The sequence below is a fragment of the Hermetia illucens genome, chromosome 1 (assembly GCF_905115235.1).
Source record: "Hermetia illucens chromosome 1, iHerIll2.2.curated.20191125, whole genome shotgun sequence".
In the NCBI taxonomy this organism is placed as follows: Eukaryota; Metazoa; Arthropoda; class Insecta; order Diptera; family Stratiomyidae; genus Hermetia; species Hermetia illucens.
Genome location: NC_051849.1, coordinates 17,663,080 through 17,682,762, shown reverse-complemented (window position 1 = coordinate 17,682,762; position 19,683 = coordinate 17,663,080). Strand labels below are relative to the sequence as shown.

The window sequence follows — 19,683 nt, the reverse complement described above, 5'->3', positions numbered from 1 at the left end:
CGCCAACTTTATCAGAAGGCTGGTAAACGGCCGCTATAGTTGGACGCGCGTGCATCTCATGTACCTTATCCACCGCAGCTGCCAGCGTCTCCAAAGAACCGGAGACACACGCGAGGACCGCATGGATGCCCTCCGGAAGACGTCCCCGCCAGAGCGACTTTAACAGATCGTCGATCTTGCTTTCGCGAAGCAATTAGCTGGGAGTTCGACCGCCCAACGTCAAACCTGCCAGCAAGTGATCCAGCTTAGCTGACTCACTTACCGACAGGCGCTTGATCAACTCAGTCTTCAATAATGTGTAGGAGGCCGATTTTACTATGTCGGCCACCAGGAGGATGGACTCCTCATCCAGGCCTACAATCGCGTAATTAAACTTTGTCGCGTCCGCCGTGATCCCGGACATCTCGAATTGCGCCTCCAGATGGACGAACCACAGTTCCGGATTCCGTGGCCAAAATGGAGAGATGCGCACAGCGAGGGCGGTCACCTGAGGGTCCGATGGGCCTGCCGCGTCTTTGTCGTCCATCGACATCATAGCAGCTAAGTTTACGATGCGAGTTTTGTCGAAGACCGAATTCTAAAAGGCCCTTGGCGCTTGATGCCCAGACCAAAATAAAGAACTCACTAAAAGAGCGGAAATCCAAAGAGTATCAATGCCATCCCTTGTGGCGGTTTTATGCTGATTATTAATTGTAACACTTATTAAATTTTATAATTAATATAAATTCTATAATTATTGTTCGCGTCGGGAATGATGGAGCACTCGCACTCAATACCTCCGATGAGAATTGTTGATGCTGTTGCTGTTGTTGGTACTGTTTATCCGCAGCAGTAGTCGCCGTTGTAGCTGAATCCGTCGTAACTTGCGATTGATTCTTAATGGCGGCTCCGGCTCCCTGCCACGACGTCGTCGAAGTCAGCATCCGCTTTTTAGAGGCTGGCGGCTCAACAGTCTGATCAATGACTTCAGCTCTTCCTGAACTCTTCCAGAAACACGAATAAAAATTGGCAGAAATGAACGCCAAAAAGACTTTCGCACGTTGGTGGCGGCTCCGTCTTCAGTTTCTCATGCCGCATCCAATATCGGAGTCACCACTTAAGTCTTGATAAGACTTGATTGTAATTTTCTTCTAGATATTAGATAGGAATATCACTAGCAACTGCTTTCGAATCTAAGCGTTGGCATTTTAAAATAAACGTGGAAACTCATAATATTATTAATATAAAGTTAATGAATAATTAGCGAGACTCTCTCAGACGAAAAACTTCACAACTTTTTATAATTCAATAATAATAATAATAATAATCGTTGGCGCAACAATCCATGTTGGATCAGGGCCTTGAAGTGTGTTAGAGCACTTCATTCAAGACCGTAACGGTACACTAGGAGGCAATGTGGTCAGCATTGCGCTCGCCCGAGATTATTACCCTGATTTGAATCAGGTACTCATTCACAGCTGAGTCGACTGGTGTCCGACGTCAAATCACGATACAAATTCCACTGCCACCAGTGATATTTGAACCGCGACCTTCCGTACGACAGCCTTGCGCTCTAACCACTCAGCTATCCGGACATTTATAATTCATTTATAATTCAATCAATTGTTTAATTCAAATCAACTTTTTAACTTCAATTATTTTTCTCGACAAATCAAGACCTACTCCGCCACGGAGAACACCGGTGGTGGCATTTGTCAATCGAATTAACAACATTCGAAATAATTTTCGAATGTTGTTAACCCTGCTGCGCCACAATCACAAAAGGGAACCTAGCTGGACAGAAATCGTTTCCAAGATCTATGAAAATGTCTGGATTTTCGGCCTCGTCGCGAACAATATGAAGCAATTGTCAAAATTGACAAGCGGAAGTACTGAAGATACTGGAAGTCTTTTGATGGCTGGAGCATAATCCGAGCTCCAAGCGTAACATAGCCATTCTGACAGCCAAAGCTTGTGGGGCAGTGCAGAAACGCACTGGACACTCTGGGCGGCACGCTCAAGGTCGCTCTCCTTTGAGTTCCCAGTCATAGGAACATAGAGAAGAAGAATGAGCGGACTGACGGATTGGCCAAGCGGAGCTCTGCTCTTAGCAGCCGGTCGGTGTCTCGATGGCGACTGTCAAGGACGGAATCTACTCGCACCTTAGCAGCCGCGAGCCCTAGATGGCGAAGGTTTACCACGTGTGCCAGGTCAACGAGGATTTGGCGCGCTTATAACAAAACTCGCGGTAGACGGGAGCAAATGCTTACAAGACTATACCGCCAGGCACGGCATACCGTACAATTCGCATTGCCGAAGTTATCGAGAGGAGAGGAAAACCCCTAGGGACTTCCTTTGCGATTGCCCAGCTCTAGCTATTATAGAATCAGGTTATGGGCACTGGACAAACCATTCTTGGAGGACCTTAGATAAATTTTTAGCTGCAGGGTGGGAGAGCTGCTTTTCTTCGTGAATGCTACGGGCTGGCTCTGAAGATCTGGGCCTTTGTCTTCTTGCTCTCATGACAGCAGTCACGCTCTTAGGAGTTTGTGGCATTAAAACGGAGCACCACAGCACTAATTGGGCTACTCGAAGCGGCTTTTTGAACCTCCGACGGCAAAAACATTCTTCGTCTTTGCCAATTTTTTGTTGAAGCTCACTTCTGAAAATTTCACTTGGTGGTGGTAACAGAAAGCTAGGTTCCTGTACTGAGGGCCTACTTTCTTCCATTCGGGTGAGTCTCTTTCTTCTTCCAACTGACACAGCGCATCTCCGACTGAATGCTTGAAAAAGTGCTTTTACGTCAAAATGCGTTCGTTTTGTTTTTTTTTTTTGATAATTTTGGGGGGCCTAAGTCCGCATCAACTTAATGCTGGACCGGACCAAATGGGGGCTCGCTTAGGGCTTGCACCCAAACTTTACAAAAATGTCAGGCGATGACGGCTTTACGGTTTCTTACCAGGGCTGAGGCAAATCGGCAGACGCTGCCTCACCTATGCCCTGGGAGCAGCTTGCTTATTGCTGGACCGGACCAAATGGCTCCTCTGCCCTGGTAAGAAACCGTAAAGCCGTCATCGCCTGACATTTTTGCGTTCGTTGTTTGACATCTTTCCATTAATCTGGGGAAGAAATCTTAAAGCTTGAGTGTTTCTCACAAGCTAATCTTTGTTATGAAACGTGGTCAGACAGACTCAAATAAAAACTTTAGAATTCAATTAGGTTTTATTATAAATTAACATTAGTTAAAATATAGAATAACTTACAGTCTTTTTACAATAACTTAAAATTATCGTTCACGTCCCACCAATCGTCGTCACATTGTCGGTGGAATGAAACAGCACTTTCACTAAACGTTTACATCCGGACATGTGCCATAAAAGCCTGGTACTAGTCGATAATGAGGACGACTGTGATGGCGCATCACTAAAAAAAAACAAACAATTAGAGGAAGAACGTATTCCTTTCCAAACAAGCAACAATACCTGGTCGTCATCTTCGAAACATCCCAAACCCGTACACTACCATCCACACAGCATGAAGCAAACTTGGTACTTGACGAGTTCCATGCCATACTTGAAACATAGGCCGAATGATCCCTCAATTCTGCCAGTTGTGAACCGCCAGCTAAGTCAAATATTCGGATTTTCGTTTCTTCGCCACCAGCAGCCAAGAGTTTTCCGTTTGGACTAAATGCAATGCAAGTTACTGGAAATCGACAATCAGCAAACACTCGTAAAACTTTTCCGTCGGTTTTCGACCAAAGTCTAACAGACATATCACAAGAACCGGTTGCTAAGTAATTGCCATTTGGATGGAAAGCGATGCACTGTGTTGATAGAAAAAGGGATTGTTTAAATGGCTGAGTTGATTAAAAGTAGATGTGAAAAAAGTAAGCAAACAAATGATGTAGCGTCAAAAGTTCAATAGCATTGTTAAGGGAATCATTTAATTTACATTGTTTCGATCTCTTACCTCAACATCTTGTGTATGCCCAACGTAGGTGATCAGAGGACACTCCCGATCGGCTGACCAAAGCCTCGCTGTAAAATCTCGAGATCCAGTTGCAACGTAATTTGGAATAGGGCTTTCGCTTACACACCAGATGGGATAGTTGTGGCCTCTAAAAGAAAAAAGAAGAAGATTGTTAGGTCAGAATTGCTTCCCTTAGTTATTCGATAACCAGACACTTTTAGAGGAATGTTATCTCACCTGTATATCGCTCCACATGAATAATTATCCGCTTTCCATGCGCGCATCGTTGAATCTTTCGATACGCTAAACAACAACGGATGATGTGAAGAGAAAACTACATCGGTAACTCCTCGGCTGTGTCCGCGAAGAGTCACTCCACCAAAATCATCGCTGAAACAATTCTTCTTAGCAAACAATTTGACAAATTTCACCTTATACAACTTACAAGGAATTGTCATCACACTTTTGATCGTAATATTCTTTCCTTCTGATTGCCTTATACGAATACGGTGCACTCCGTAATGGATTGAGATTTGAGCATTGTTCATTGTCCGAGGAACTATCATCTTCTTCCACTAACTTACTTACATTCCAATCACAAAAATTTTCTTTAGATTTTTTGTACAAACTTCTGCCCGCCGTTGTTTTTTTGTCCAATTGCCAAATTTTTATTGTCGTATTATTGAAGCCAGCTACAACGTGGCATTCTGTGTGATCCATGGAGCCACAAGCGAGGCTGCGCGAAAGAAATTGAAGAGTGTTTCCAATTACCCTGAAGAAAAGGATTGAAAGAGTCGACTCACCTTTGTGTTGGATCGCTAATTTTCATGGTCCGAATCGGCGTCTCGATTTTCTTCAGCCGATGAACTGAATGTTTTAGCTGTCTCAAATGCACGGTTGTGCCCTTTGATGATTTACTTGTCCCTTCTCCGGCGTCTTCTTGTTTTATGCTACGTTGAATGCTTACTTCTTTACTGGTCGAAGGGTCAACTCTATCTTCTACAACCTCTTGCAAATTGAACATCCCCTTTCCTTCTTCTGCCTTTATATCAACTATATCTAAGTAGATCCAAGTTTGAAAAATATTTAGGATCAGGACGTGTCCCTGTCTGCTCAAATACTGCTTAAGTATGTTAACTGCTTCTAAACTAATTTCTAGCTCATATTTCGAACTTCGAAATATTCCGATTGCTTCATTTGATTCGCATAATTCAATACGCAAACACGTTGAGAGGCTTTGAATGAGATCCCGGAAGTGATCTCGATGAGGATTTTCGGTAGATTCACTGCAGAAGAGAATTTGTGTGGTGGCGTTCGGAAATGAAGAGGATTCTTCGTGGGAATTGCTGTTAATTGAGCATCCGTTCACCTTGTTTGGGAGGGGTGCATTCAAATTTTCAACCGATGCCACGTGATGAGCGTTGTTTCGAAGAAAATTCCACGCTGGTTTCCATTCGCGCCCTTTAAGTAATTCGATGTAAAGATGGCAGATGAGAGGACCGAATAGATTGCTGAGTTCTTCCTTTATGGGTTCCTTTTGCTTTTGTACAAACTCTACAAACCTATGAAATAGTTGATATTCAAAATGTTGATAATGTCAAATGTCAAATAGGAGCAATTTTACGGATTGTAATGTTCCGCATAGGTAGCTTCAAAATTATTTCAAAAACAATTTGGACTCCTTTCAACAATGGAATCAATTGTTCCCTGCCGGACTACCAAATTTCGGGTTCATGGGCATTAAAGTCCGGATATGTTGGAGCGCAGATTACCGCGGTTGCGGATACAGACAGTGCCAACTTATTTAGTTAATTTCCATAAACCTTTCAACAATATTTCCTGAAATTTGTATTGTAAAAAATGTAACATTGAACAAGTGACAACGAATGGATTTTTCAATTTTTCGTCCCAGTTGGAAGCCAAAAACCGCTTTCGCTTCACTTGCTCTTCATCGATTTCAAGGTAGCCTTCGACAGCGTGAATAAGCAGTGCATTTGCCGTGCTCTAAGCAGGCATTCCCAAGAAATTAAAAGCTATTATCAGAGCTACATATAATGGTGCAAAATATCACGTACGGCATCGAGGTAAAATCTAACAGGAACTTGAGGTCCAAAGCGGAGTTTGCCGAGGTTGCATCTTGTCACCGATATTGTTTCTTCTTGTTGTCAGTGGCGTTCTTAATGCTGCCATGCCCGGAGGACATGGAGGAGTTCAATGGACGATATTATTTCTTCTTGTCATCAGTAGCGTTTTCAACTCTGCCTTGTCCGGAGGATGTGGAGGAGTTCAATAGACGATTATATTTTTCCTCAAACACCTCGACTACGCTGATGACATCTGCTGGCTCTAAATTTAGAAGGAAAGGACTGAAGATAAACACCAACAAAGCCAAGTTTATAAGTCTGGCGAATCATCGCATTCTTCCTATCTTCATTAATAGGCAGAATATCGAAGGCGTTGATCATGGTGGTTTCCTCCAACGTTGGCAGACGACGTTGCGGCACTTGTTGCCGGACGCACTGTTGAACAGGCGCAAAGCAGACTTGGCATATTGATGCGACGAGTAAGCGGATGGATGACTGCTCACGGTTTCAACCTTGCGCTGGAAAAAACCGAAGTAGTCATTCTGACCAGAAGGAGAGTCCCGATCCTGCGTCCCATATCGATCGGCGAGTTGACTATAGAGTCAAAACCAGCGACAAAATACCTTGGTTTAATGCTCGACTCGAAGATGAGGTTCTTCGAGCAAATCAAAGCAGCAGCGGACAGGGCTGCAGCTGGAGTCAATCAACTAGGAGACGTCTCCTCATGGCAGCAACGCAGTCCGTTCTTCTCTATGGTGCGGAGGTATGGGATGATGCCCTTGACAAGGAGTTGCATCGTAAACGCCCCGCTTAAGTGCAGAGGCGGGAAGCTTTGCGAGTGGCGTTTGCTTATCACACCGTCTCCGAACCGGCTGTGATGGTGATTGCAGGAGTGATCCCCGTTGCCCTCCTTGCCAAGGAGTGCAAAGCTATCTATCGCCGTAAGGGCGAAAACTTAAGGGAAGTGGTTGCCCGTGAAGAACGTCGACGCACCCTGAGCGAGTGGCAACTTTCTTGGCAAAATGAGCCAAAGGGCAAGTGGACTGCGCGGCTCATCGACAAATTAGCCCCATGGTTGAACAGAACGCACGGTGAGATTGATTACTTCCTTACCCAACTTCAGTCTTACCTGCACAGGAGTGGGAAGGCGCGATCTGCTGATTGTGTGTTCTGCAATGGAGTGGCGGATGACGCTGAACACACCTTTTTCTCTTGCGAAAGGTGGGACGGCCTCCGCCAGCAGCTTTATGCAGACGCAGGGGAGCTCTCTCCAGACAACATTGTCAGAAAGATGCTGAAGAGCTCTGGCAGCTGGAATCGTATTGCGCATTATGTTCGGGCTCTTCTTATTACAAAGAAGATTGAACTCGACCGGCGCAGGGATCAGGCGGTAAAGGGTTCCCTGAACTAACAACAACCCCGTTCCTCCTCTTCCCTCCCGTTGGTGAAAGGAATTCCCTGACTTGAAGGCTCCCAAAGCCGGGAGAGTGGGAGGGCTAGCCCGAAGAAATGTACATGTATATCACAGGGAGGTGTTTAGTTGGTAGTCCGGCAGCGTTGTTGCGCTGTTGCGGGAGTCCAACACTCTGCACGTAAACGCATTCACCTACCCTACTCCCAAAAAAAACGGTGGCACCGAACGGGATGTCGTCCGACGCATTACTACTCTCTTCGCTGCTACTACTTTCGCTGCTTTTTCTAAATTCTGGAAATGCATTTATCACAAATGGAATCCTCATTGTCACTCAAAGGGTCCAAACTTTCGTCAACATTCCTGCGACGTATCATCGGAGTACGCTGACCTGATATTATTACAAACGAAAGACTTGATCGTCGCACAGGCCGGTCACTCGTACGCGACTTGATCGGAAGGCGGAAGTGGTAGTGGATAGATGACACATTAAGGTAGCGGGTCAACAATTGCATTGTTGGCTACGCCATACAGTGGAATCCACTCTTCCACATTGGTCAACGAGTGGGTCGCTGCAAAGACCCTCGGGAGGTGGAGAGGTAGCTTAGCTGAAGCGCATTTCAGAGAACCGGCACCGATGGCGCGTAGGTGTGGTTGACGCGCTATACCCCACAACGGGGTAAATGACAACCATGCTATGCTATGCTTCTCCTTCACATGCCCGAGTAAGGTGTTGTCAGAGATCACCTTGGAATTCATATCACACATTACTATTCTAATTTCATGTTTGGGAAGCCTCTCGAGAACTGCGTGTAATTGCTCGTAGAAATCATCCTTCTCTACTTTATCAGGAGTCTTAATTGATGAATAGCGCTGTGCAATTGTGATGCTCCTTAACCTTGATCGTGATCTTGTAGTGGGAATCCTATCAGAAACCAGTTCAAGAGAGCGTGCCATACGGTAGCCGCCAGAAATAATCCGACATCGAATTCGCGTCCACTACTACTTAGCTTTCTAGAGAACAAAAGTGGAGGACGAGTAGAGGACGAGGAGTACTTTCTAGAATTCCACCATCTTCGCTTAGACCTAGAATGTTCACCTTATATCGTTGGAATTCTCGCTGGAGTCGGAAAAAGCGATCATTGTGGGGACCACCGATGCCGTTGCCGAGGACCATGCACATTCCTGGAACCAACAATAGTTCGTTCCCTATTCTGAAGGGCAGAGCACAGGAGAAGCGATCTCAGGTGAACAAAAAGGAATTGGGAGGATAAGATTAACCCAGATAGTTGGAGTATACAAATATTCCTCGACTAGAGGTCAACGCTATTATGCCACCGATATTAATCATTGGTACAATCCACTTGAGTCAGGGCCTTGAAGTGTGTTAGAGCACTTTATTCAAGTCCGCAACGGTACACCACAGTACACTGTAGGGGACAATGTGGTCAGCATTGCGCTCGCCCCAAATTATTACCCTGATTTGACTCACAGCTGAGTCGACTGTTATCCGACATTCAGTCACGATAGCAAGTCCCTCTTTCCCCCGTTGCTACCGATGATGGCGTAAAATAAATAAACTGAACATTTGGTTCTTTTACGAAATATAAGAAACTTGTCACTCGGAATATATAAAATATGCCAAATTTATTAAATAACACTGTTTACTTAACATCCTTCATGACTTTGGTGACAGGCCTCAGACAGGCCGACCAAGAAAACGCATACAAATACGGTGTTGGTATTGCCATCTCAGAGGGTTTCCGTGATGCCATTAAAGAAGTCGAACGATTTGATGATCGGCTGATGAAGCTCACCATTATATCAACTGATAGCACTATTCATTCCTTCACCGCATACGCACCACAGACAGGTCGACCTGATGCCGAGAAAGATGCCTTCTGGTAACTTCTCGATGAAAAGACCTGTCACGTGCCTGCTGACGACTATATTATCATTGCCGGCGACCTTAATGGTCATGTGGGTGGAAATATATATAAAATTATAGTGGGAACAGTAAAAAGCAAATGAACTATACTCTCATAAAAAGCCAACATTTTACCACTGTCACTGATTGCAAAGCCGTTCCCTATGAGACCATCGCACCTCTACATCGGCCATTGTTTGCCGTCTTGGGAATTATGCCACCGATAAAACAGCGCGACGAACGCACTGATCCTTCGCGCATTACATGGTGGCGATTTCGTGAGAAGAATGAAGAAATGCTTTCACTTAGGCGATTACCAACCCTCACGAATGTGGAACAATCGTGGAACCAAATGAAAGACACGATCCACAAAGCGGCCTCTGCAACCCTCGAGGCCACCAAGCCGGGTAAGCGGTACATTAACCGAGATACTTGACTTTTGGAACGACGAGGTTGAAATGAAGGTCCATGAAAAAAAACGCCTCTATCACAAATTTCTCGATGATGAAACACTGGCCAATTGGCAAATTTATGAGAATGCCAAACGAGAAGCAAAGAAAGTGGTCGCTGTCACCCGAGCGGACCATTACAAAAATCTTTACGATAAACTGAACACTCGGGATGGTGAAAGAGATTTGTATCGACTTGCCAAAAGCCGTAATGAACTCACACAGGATATTGAACACTTCTGTTGCGTTAATGACAAGAACGGTACTTTGCTTACCAACCGTCGAGCCGCAATGGATAGATGGCGAGAATACTTCGAGCAGATTTCAACTGAAGAATTTGCTCATCCTCCACTTCTACAATCATTGCCGATATTGGGAGCAGTTCCACCTGTCATCGCAACTCCCGTTGGGAAGTTCTGTCCCCACGTACTCGAGGAGGGTGATCAGACCCGAGTCTGCAAGGGACTCATCTGAAGTGGCTCTGCCACGAAGCCTCACCGGAGGTTATCGGGATGGCCCTCTGAGAGCATATGCTCCAGCAGAATTCCTGGAGGATGTGTTCTCGGCCCGGTTATTTGCGATTGGCCCCTAGTGGGAGTTTCATGGTGGTTGTGGTTATGCCTACATCGCGGGCAGAGCTCCTCGGAGCTCGAGCGTGGAGTTGCGCTGTACAACTCGGGTGCCGTATCCCTTAATTGCGGCAGGTGTTAGATAGGCCTCGCATCCACTGGTATGAATGCTGAGCCTGCACTCAGAATAAACCAGGACCGCTGTGCTTGCATGGCGGGGCTCTGATTATAGTCGCAAAATCAATCCGTGTCCGAAGAGGACCGTGGGATTAAGCCTTCACGGCAGGTACTCACGTTGAACCCCGAGGACTTTCGTGTCATCGCAACTGGATGCTCAGAAGTGGCGGTGAAGAAGACGGGGCGGCAACCCTGTCGGCCAAACCAAAACCAAGTGGCCGAGGAGAACCTCCATAGTGATGGCACCGGGAGACGGCCTATTGCGGTAGGCCCCCTAGTGGGAGTTTCATGGGGGTTGTGGTTATGCTCAAGCGAGAAGAGACCTTCGGGCCTCAACGTGGTTTTGCGTTTCAACACGGGTGCCGTACTCTTTAGTTCGGTAGAGATTTAGGTAGGTCTTGCATCCACCAGAATGAATGCTAAGCCATGCACTTGGTATAGACTGGTACCGTTGTTGCTTCTCACAGCGGGGATCTGATTATGGTCACAAAATCAATCCGTGTCCTAAGAAGACCGTGGGATTAAGTCTTCCAGACAGGTGCTCACGTAAAACCCTCAAGGACTCACTGTCAGTGCAACTGAAGTCGAGGAGACAATAAAACGAATGAAATCGGGGAAAGCCACAGGACCTGACGACATTGCATCTGAGCTCTGGAGAGCGAAGAGTTGAGACCCAACACTGTGGCTCAGTGAATTCTTTAATCGGGTTATTCAGGAAGGAGGAACACCATCTGACTGGCAAGAAAGTACCAGTTCCAATATGGAAAAAGAAAGTTAGTCCAGCAGAATGTTCAAATTACCGTTCGATCCGGTTACTTTCCCATCGTTGAAATAATCGTGAATAAAGCCAGATTTGTCAAAAACTGCGGAACTACTAACGCAATACACGCTGCGCGGTTACTCATGGAGAAACACCGTGAGAAACATCGCCCTCTTTTCATTGCATTTTTGGATCTGGAGAAAGCGTTTGACCGTGTGCCACACCAACTCATCTGGTGTACTCTACGACAATACTTAGTGCCAGAAGAACTCATGCGCTGGGTTCAATTGTTCTACCACGATCCGAAAAGTAAAGTCCGAAGTATGGCGGATTTATCAAAACTGCTTCGTGTCTCTGTTGGGGTTCATCAAGGAAGCGTGCTCTCACCACTCCTCTTTGTTCTTGTTATGCACACCATCACGCGAGATATCCAACGTACTGCGCCCTACATACTGCTTTACGCAGATGCTGTTTTCCTAGCATCTAATAGCAAAAATGATCCCGAGCGACTTGTTCAAAAATGGAATGATCGCCTCATGCAACACGGTCTCACATTGAATCTAAACAAAACTGAATTTTTGACGACCGATCCCCATGAAACAGGCACAATCACTGTCAGCGATAGTGATCTGCCCAGAACGATTTAAATATCTCGGGTCATCGCTATCACCGCAACTGGTCTTTTTGTGATCGACGTATCAGCGAACGTCTCAAATCTAAAATTTACCGCAATATCGTTCGTTCTGTTGCTCTCTATAGTTCTGAGTATTGGAAGATTATAAAAGACAATGAACGGCGTCTTGAGATAATGGAGACGAAGATGTTGCGTTGGGCTAGTGGTGTGACACGTTTTGATCACACCCGAAATGAGGATATCCGCTGTTATGGGGTTCCACCGATCGTAAAAAAGTTACGAGAGAGGCGTCTTCGCTGGTATGGTCACGCAATTCGTACTAAGAAGAATTCACTTGTCAAGATTGGTCTGAACATCGAAATCGATGGTAAACAAGCAAAAGCCGGCCAAAACAACGATGGCTTGATACGCTGGATGGGGATTTAAAAACCTCGAGATTGCACCCAGATGAGGCATTCGATAGAGCCAAATGCCGAAACCGATCACAACGAGCCGACCCCGCTTGTGAACGGAACAAAGGCTGAAGGAAAAGAAGAATAAAAGAAAGAATTTGTCCCGATATCTTTTTTTGCAATCAATTCCCAAAAAATAGGCACAATTTTGGCTCTCAAGTGTAGAATCTCTCCTTAAGGCCGGTCGTCTGAAACTCTGTTTTATTTAGATTCACTCGAAGGCCGTGTTACATGAAATGATCATTTCACTTTTGAAGAAGTTGCTCGAAATCAGCTTTGTTGTGAGACGCCAGGAAACATCGTCTTAGTAAGAATGGTTGATAGAGCTGAATATTTGGTTTCCCGTCTGTGAGTGTTCATGACAGCAACAATGAAGGGTCGCGAGATAGCGTTTTGTTGATGAATGCTGACAGAGACACGAGCGTTTTTGAGACACCTGCCACACTTCGAACTTTACTTTTCCGACCATAGCAGAACAATTTAATTCAGTGCGCGAATTACTCTAACATCAGGTGTTGCCGCAGAACATACCAGATGAGCTTATGTGTCACACTGTGAAACGCCTTTTCTAGATCCAGGAATGCAATGTATAGAGGGATCAATCGCGTAACATGTTTTGCGTCGGTGATTCCGTAGATCTTAACGAATTCAACTTGCTTCAGGATTATTTCAACGACATCGCCAATGCGGCCGTCAAGAATGCGTTTAAAATCTTCATGGCCCGGTATATCAACTGAATCGGGCGATAATTTACTGAAATGCCTTTTTTTATATTGGAACGGTCACGCTTTCTTCACAGTCAGATCGTAATGGTGTTCTACTATGGCCCTACCGAAGCGCTCGTGGAGGCAGAGTGTTTGCTCCCAGCTTTTTATTTTCCAGATAGGAAGCAATGTCGGCAGGTCTTGTCTCTTCCCCAACTTCTTCAATATTTAGGTGGAGTTCTTTAAAATGTCGGCAGTGCTTGTGAAAGTGGAGGATGATCAAATTCTTATGTCTAAGTCTGCTCGAAAAGTTCCCGCCATTTTTCCGTCGCGGATCGTCCGGCGGTAAGCAAGTACCGCCCTTGACATCAAGGCCACGTGAAGTGTTCGAATCATGTTTGCGGCTTTTAAGAAGTCGATACAGATCTCTGTCAACATTGGGAGCATCCTCAGGGAAAATGCTTTACAAGGCCATTCATAAAGATATCCTTACGTTAGTGGTGTTTGTTTATATTTCATAAAAAGGCAGGCAAATACCGGGCAGTGACAATTAATGATTTCGCAGGAATGGAAGGAGGGTCCTTGCATTTGACATAAAAAAATTCAGGTTCAAATGAATCTTTGAGTTGATTGCTTCTATTAGCGATTGTTGGAAGTTGTTATTCCAAAAAGGTGGTCTTTGGTCGCGCTTTACTTGACGCAGCTAGAGCTGTGATAGTTGCTCTAAAGAGGAACCAGTTTCTCAAGAATTGAATGAACTTTTTTCGAACGAGTCTCGTAGAGCCGGTTGTAATGCAATTTGGAAAACATTACCACAATAAGCCTGGAAACGCACAGTCAATATAATAAAACAAATGAAATTCACAGCGCTCAGAAGGCAACGCTACGTTCAGCCTGAGACACCGGGCGGAGATCAATCACTTCCTTAGATTATAAACACTCACTTTGTAAACTGTTGTTCCACCGTCGTGTGATTATTATTCAGGCACAGTCCATTTGAATAGAGAAACGAATTCGAGTGGGAAATATCTTCGTCGATCATCTTGTTGAATACGAATTGCTTGGGCGTCTGCGATAGACAGAAATCTGATTTTCTATACTTTTCGGTGGCCTGCAAGTGGTAAACGATTACAAAGTTTTCAAGGTTATGTGTAACGCTGACAGGTGTACACGGTCCGGCCGATTTCTTCACTTACCACATAATTCTTCTGTTTCAAATAAACGCCTAGAGCCATGCGAATCAATTCACTGCGAGAGCGCCGAACTTTGCCTAAGTTGTTTGTGTAAGATGAGTCCTTTTTCGACGACGATTCCCCCATCTTTCATGTTGTTGATGCCATTCTCATTTGACAAGCAGTTGTCAGTGCGACATTCCAATGCCAATCAATAGTGGGCTGCAAAATTATTGTATGGAAATAGCCCGTAGGGTGATTGCAAAAATTACTGTGGGAAAGCAATTGTTTGATCAAGACCGTTAGAATGGTTTTCAAATAGATATTTCCCATTTTTCAATTTCATGAAAAACCATTATTTCGGAGCCGTGATTTCGGTTTTTAATTCCATGCTCAATGTTCATTTAAAATACAAAATCAAAGTCTTTCAGCAAATTCGGATAAGCAGATTTTCTAGATTTTTCTCCGACTTCTTTGTTTGCCTTTTTCCTGAAGAGTGGATTTTCTGTTGAAATATAATTGGCGTCGAAATTCATCTGGGTTTGTGTAATTTTATTTTCAAAGAAAAAACAAACTAGAAGCCAATAATTTCCCTTGCTGTGGTTTTAGAAAGTAAATAATTTTCTCTATAAAATGCTTGTTTTATTAGTCAAAAGAACTTTATAGCTTATATTATCGTCTCAATCTTTAGTAATCTTATCCAGATCAGACATTTGATAGAGCCAAATGGCGAAATCAATCATGACGAGCCGACCCCACTTGTGAAAGGAAGAAACCCTGCTATTGTGACTTTTTAGCAACTAAGATGTTAAGGATATCATTGAATACGCCACGCCTTCATCTAAGCTGTCCTGTGAGTTGCGAGTTTAGGGAATACACTCAAAGTATGTTTTGTTCCTTACCGCCTTACGCATGTCCCATACCATTTCACGTATGTTCCATACCGTCATACACCATTTCGAGTATCAACTCCCTTCATACAATTTACATCATTCCGATTATCGACGTCCATGCACAAAAGGTACACCCCACGAATAATCTTGGAACACTATTAGCCAAATATAAACAATTGACTGTGGATAGTATATCGTGGATTATGTTAACTCTTAACGTTTCTCAAGGTGAACATTTCGATACTCTTAATGGTTCTCAATCAATCAAGCAATCCTGATGAAAGGAAATCATATTAACACTCGAAATAGAAATTTCCTTTTACTTTCGGATAAAGTAAACTAAGTTGAGAACTTGGAACCAATTAAAGTTCTCAACCCATAACACTAAATAGCCTCCGGTTGTAATTGATATTTGTTTAGATTGAGCAATTTTAAAAGCCCAAAAGTTAAATATACTAGTCGCAGTCCGGTTTCAGTTTTCCGACCGAGCGTCGCCAGTTGTCGAATCAGCTTCAGATCAAATTAAGAAGTTTAAGTGGAGTTTTGCACTCGCGAAAGTGAGTACTTCTCCTTGTTCCATAATAATTATTCCCTGCTGTCGTAAAAAGCGGCTAAAAAGGATAGAAACTGTGAGTTGAATATCTGCAAACAACCTTTACAACTCCTTGGATAAAGGCCCACTTCACGATGAAGGACTTTGCAGAGTACTCTTTCGAGGCGGTGGAAATTCGAAGAATACTGCTCTTTTTTCTGCGGCATTGTACTGGGAAGCTAAGTGGTAGCAGACGTGAATCAGGCATTGGACGGTTAGTTACGCTCCCGCAGAGTGTGCTCTTTTTAGCTGTGAGTCGGTTTCTTGTAGCGTCCTGACTGTAGATTAAATAGCATTGGAAATTTCCGATATAGTCGTGAAGGATGCTTTCTATGAGCAATTATAGGTAGTTCAGGAATAGCTTCCTCTAGTTGGATTCTGATGACACCTTGCCCAGGAATGTGATGGGAAACCATGGTTTTCGACTGACTGGCTATCAGCAGTGGATTTCAGAGTAGTTTTCTGAATGAATGTAACAAAAAGTTGCTGACATTGGCCTCGAAGTAAACCATCGTCTGACGGTTGCTTGCGTGTCAGGAACAGAGTTCTACCCTCCCAACTTCAATACAGGCCGTCTTCGCGATTTGGCTGCTATCCAATTTAGAGAAAACTTTTTTACTGGGGAGAAGATACAAAGTTTAAACAACCCATCGTAGAATTTGATGTGATCAAAAAAGGCTTTATCTCTGGAACGGATGGAGTTGTCGACCACCCCGAAAACGACATTATATGGCCAGGCTGACAAAAAACGAGAAGGTGGATCTATGAATGTAAGGAGCTGAGAGCTCTATTGGTGCCTGCGAGTGGGGATGGCCACGGCGGCCTGGAGCTCCGTTACCATGGAAAATGCAAGGTAGTGTGCGCCCTAACAAAAGGAATTCCACCATTGAAATGGGTAGGGAAGCCAGAAGTTGCACAAATAAAAACGATTTCGCCACCGTATACCGAATTATGATTCGATTCGATTTCGATGGTTCTGTGAGAGGCATGAACAGCTTCTCATCCACGACGAACTAAACAGGTGGAAAGGCCACTTCACCACGATTCTAAATTATATTAAATTGGTGCATCTGCGTAGCATGCGGGTACGAACTGCTTCTCCAAACAGAAATGTAATTATCTATGGTATAAATGCGCTCAAGTGGACTGAAGCCACCGCTTTTGGCAGTCTCTCTACAGGAATTTTCCGCTAATTCCCTGTAGTGTCTGCAGAGTTCAACGGATTAGTGAATTTTCGGAATCTGATATCTTTACCAATGAGCGAAAGAAGACGATAACCGTTAAGGTTCCGAAAAAGGGTGGTAAAAATGGAAGAGGCACTTGCGTGCTTCCTTCTGTCTAAAATCATTCTTGACCGCATCAAGGAACAAATGAAAAGTTTAATTGAAAGAGAATAGGCGGGTTTTCGATCTGAATCGTCCTGTACCAACCACATTAACATCCTTTTAATCATTGCGGAGTAGTTTGTGGAGTTTAGGTTCCAACTCCTTCTGTAACATTCCGAAGAAGCTAATAGCTATTATCAGACCGATATATGACTGCGCAAAATGTCATGTTATGCATCGAGGTAAAATTTCAGCGAAATTTAAAGTCCAAATTAGGGTCCGGCAGGGTTGCAGCTCGTCGCCGATACTTTTTCTGTCCGTTATTTATTACATGCTTCATGCTACATTGGCTCGAGGATGTGGAACAGGGGGCGGTTTAGTTGTCTATGTCATCTTTCCTCAAACACTTCGACTACGGTGGTGACGTCTGGTTGGCTCTCACCGAACCATGGGCTTTGGTCAAATGCAGAATATCGAGGGCAGTGATCTTCTTGTATATCTACAAAGCCTTGTTGCGCTAAGTTCGTCTTCGCTATTGATTTTAAACCCGGAAATGCAAATGCCTCAACACCAACGTCAAGTTGGGTTCGTTCCCAGCAAAGGCCCTCCGTGCTACTATATAAATAGCAAAGTAGTCACCCTTATTACTCGAAAGTTGCAAGTTTTCGTCAATTCATATCTGTGCCGTGTAGTCGGAATATTCTGGCCTGAGACAATAACTATTGAAAAACTTGATCAGCCAGTGCCAGATACGTGCAGACATTTTGATCAGAAGTAAAAAGCGGCGATGGGTGGGTCACTTATTAAGAAATAGCGCTAACTCTATTGCGGATTATAGTATCCAATGTTCTACAATTACATTGCGTAGGGGAGTGGAAGCTTCTTAAGAAAATCGTGGAGACATTTGAGAGATTACCCCTTTAGCCTAGCAACTACAGAGGTCGGGACTGCCCACGTAAATGAACTTTGGTAGAACAAATAATAAACTAATAAGCTGAATTATGTGACATTATAACCCAATCCTGTAAAAAATGCCCTCAGCCATCAGTCAATTCTAGAGTTACTATCTAGTCGAATAAATTTTTTGAGTTTTTTCTATAGGTTTGATGAATGTGCTTACGAACACTCCCTGGACTCCTGCAATATTGTTGTTGACAAATGCTTTCCCACCTTCCCAAAAAAAACAATGGTCTATTCGTGGTCGACCCCATTGCAGAATACACTGTCAAAGGATCGTGCTTTAAGGTCATATACAGGACACCTCCGTGCCCGCTGGGTATGAATTATCAAGCTCACCATGCTTCCGATTCAGCTATCTACCTAAGTTTTGCCAAGAGAATTGTCACTTATTTAGTGTTTCACGAGCAGCCTTGAGTCTTTTCCCTTGTGTTTGTATATGGTCTTACGTTCCTTAGCAAGGAGGGTAAAGGGAATCCACCTTGATCATTATCACAACCGAATCAGAGACAGTCTGATTATTTTCTTGCCGTCGAGCAGCGGGGAATATACATACAATGCGGTCCATCTGTTTGGCATTAAGCGAACAGGGGTTCCACAGAACCACGATATTTTGGGTGACCGGTTTATAACCGAGTTTTCGCGCATCCCGACTCAATTCGTCGACCGTGCAAGCAGAGGGCTTTGCTTTTATTTATCGCGGTGAGGAATCTCCTTTTGGTTGATTTGTACATGCCTTCCCTCGGTCTTTCGAACGTTGTGTCAAACGGCGGAGCCTATGAAACTCCTTTCGTAGCTCGTCTATTTCCGCCGTTCATCAATACATAGAAGGTTTCCCACGCCTTGATGCCCTCCTGGACATGGAAACCTCGCAAGCTGTCGTTATCGAGTTCAAAACTCAATTTGCCACAATATCAGCTCCAGCACCACCAACATCCGAGGTATCCTCGAGCGCGGCTCTACTTGTTCCAAAAACTTCAGCGAATCTCCCAATATTCACCATCGCGATGTTCCACGCACAGGGAGAGCGCTGGGCACATCGACAGTGCCATACTGAAAGATAGCGTCAAACACTTCGAACGCGATGCATTGATGGTCGCTTGCCGAGAAGTGATTTCTGCGTGAAGGTTACGTCGGTAATGTTTTTCTCCCAGCGTGCTTGTTGGTCCACCAATTATTGAGCATACCGCTGAGATCCGTATATTCTGTTATCGCAGATGCCATAATCGTTCCCAAAGCATCTTTGAAAACAACCATCCTCCACTTGTCCTCACTGAAAACATAACTTTTGAACAAATTTCAGAAGAAAATCAATTGATTCGCAAAGATTTATTACCACGGAGTGATTACAACTTTTCAGGTAATTTTCTCATGTTTACGAAAAAAAGGACAAAAAGTTGACAGACGGTTTCGTCCAGGGCAGAGGCAACTCATCAGACGCTGCCTCACCTCTGCCTCTGTAAAAAATGAACAAATGGTAATTTTTGTCCATCTTTATTAATCCGTATCAGTTAATGCTTTCGTAATTTCCGTTGATTTCAATGCATTTCTTGAGTCTGATTCAAAATATTTCTCGAAATTGTCTTTATGAAGTTTCTGAATTTCGACTTTGATTGGTTTCATAAT

The 19,683-nt window shown here is 44.2% G+C and overlaps 1 protein-coding gene across 1 annotated transcript; it reads right to left on the bottom strand.

The window, feature by feature from the left end:
- Positions 1 to 3,189: 3,189 nt before the first annotated feature.
- On the bottom strand, positions 3,190 to 14,618 carry LOC119647061 (TAF5-like RNA polymerase II p300/CBP-associated factor-associated factor 65 kDa subunit 5L). Its single transcript, XM_038047818.1, has 8 exons — positions 14,315 to 14,618; positions 14,063 to 14,229; positions 4,755 to 5,513; positions 4,397 to 4,687; positions 4,189 to 4,341; positions 3,952 to 4,099; positions 3,462 to 3,805; positions 3,190 to 3,402 (listed from the first exon to the last, which is right to left on the bottom strand). The coding sequence occupies exons 1-8, from the start codon at positions 14,435 to 14,437 to the stop codon at positions 3,273 to 3,275; spliced, it is 2,115 nt and encodes a 704-aa protein (XP_037903746.1). The 5' UTR covers positions 14,438 to 14,618; the 3' UTR covers positions 3,190 to 3,272.
- Positions 14,619 to 19,683: the final 5,065 nt, after the last annotated feature.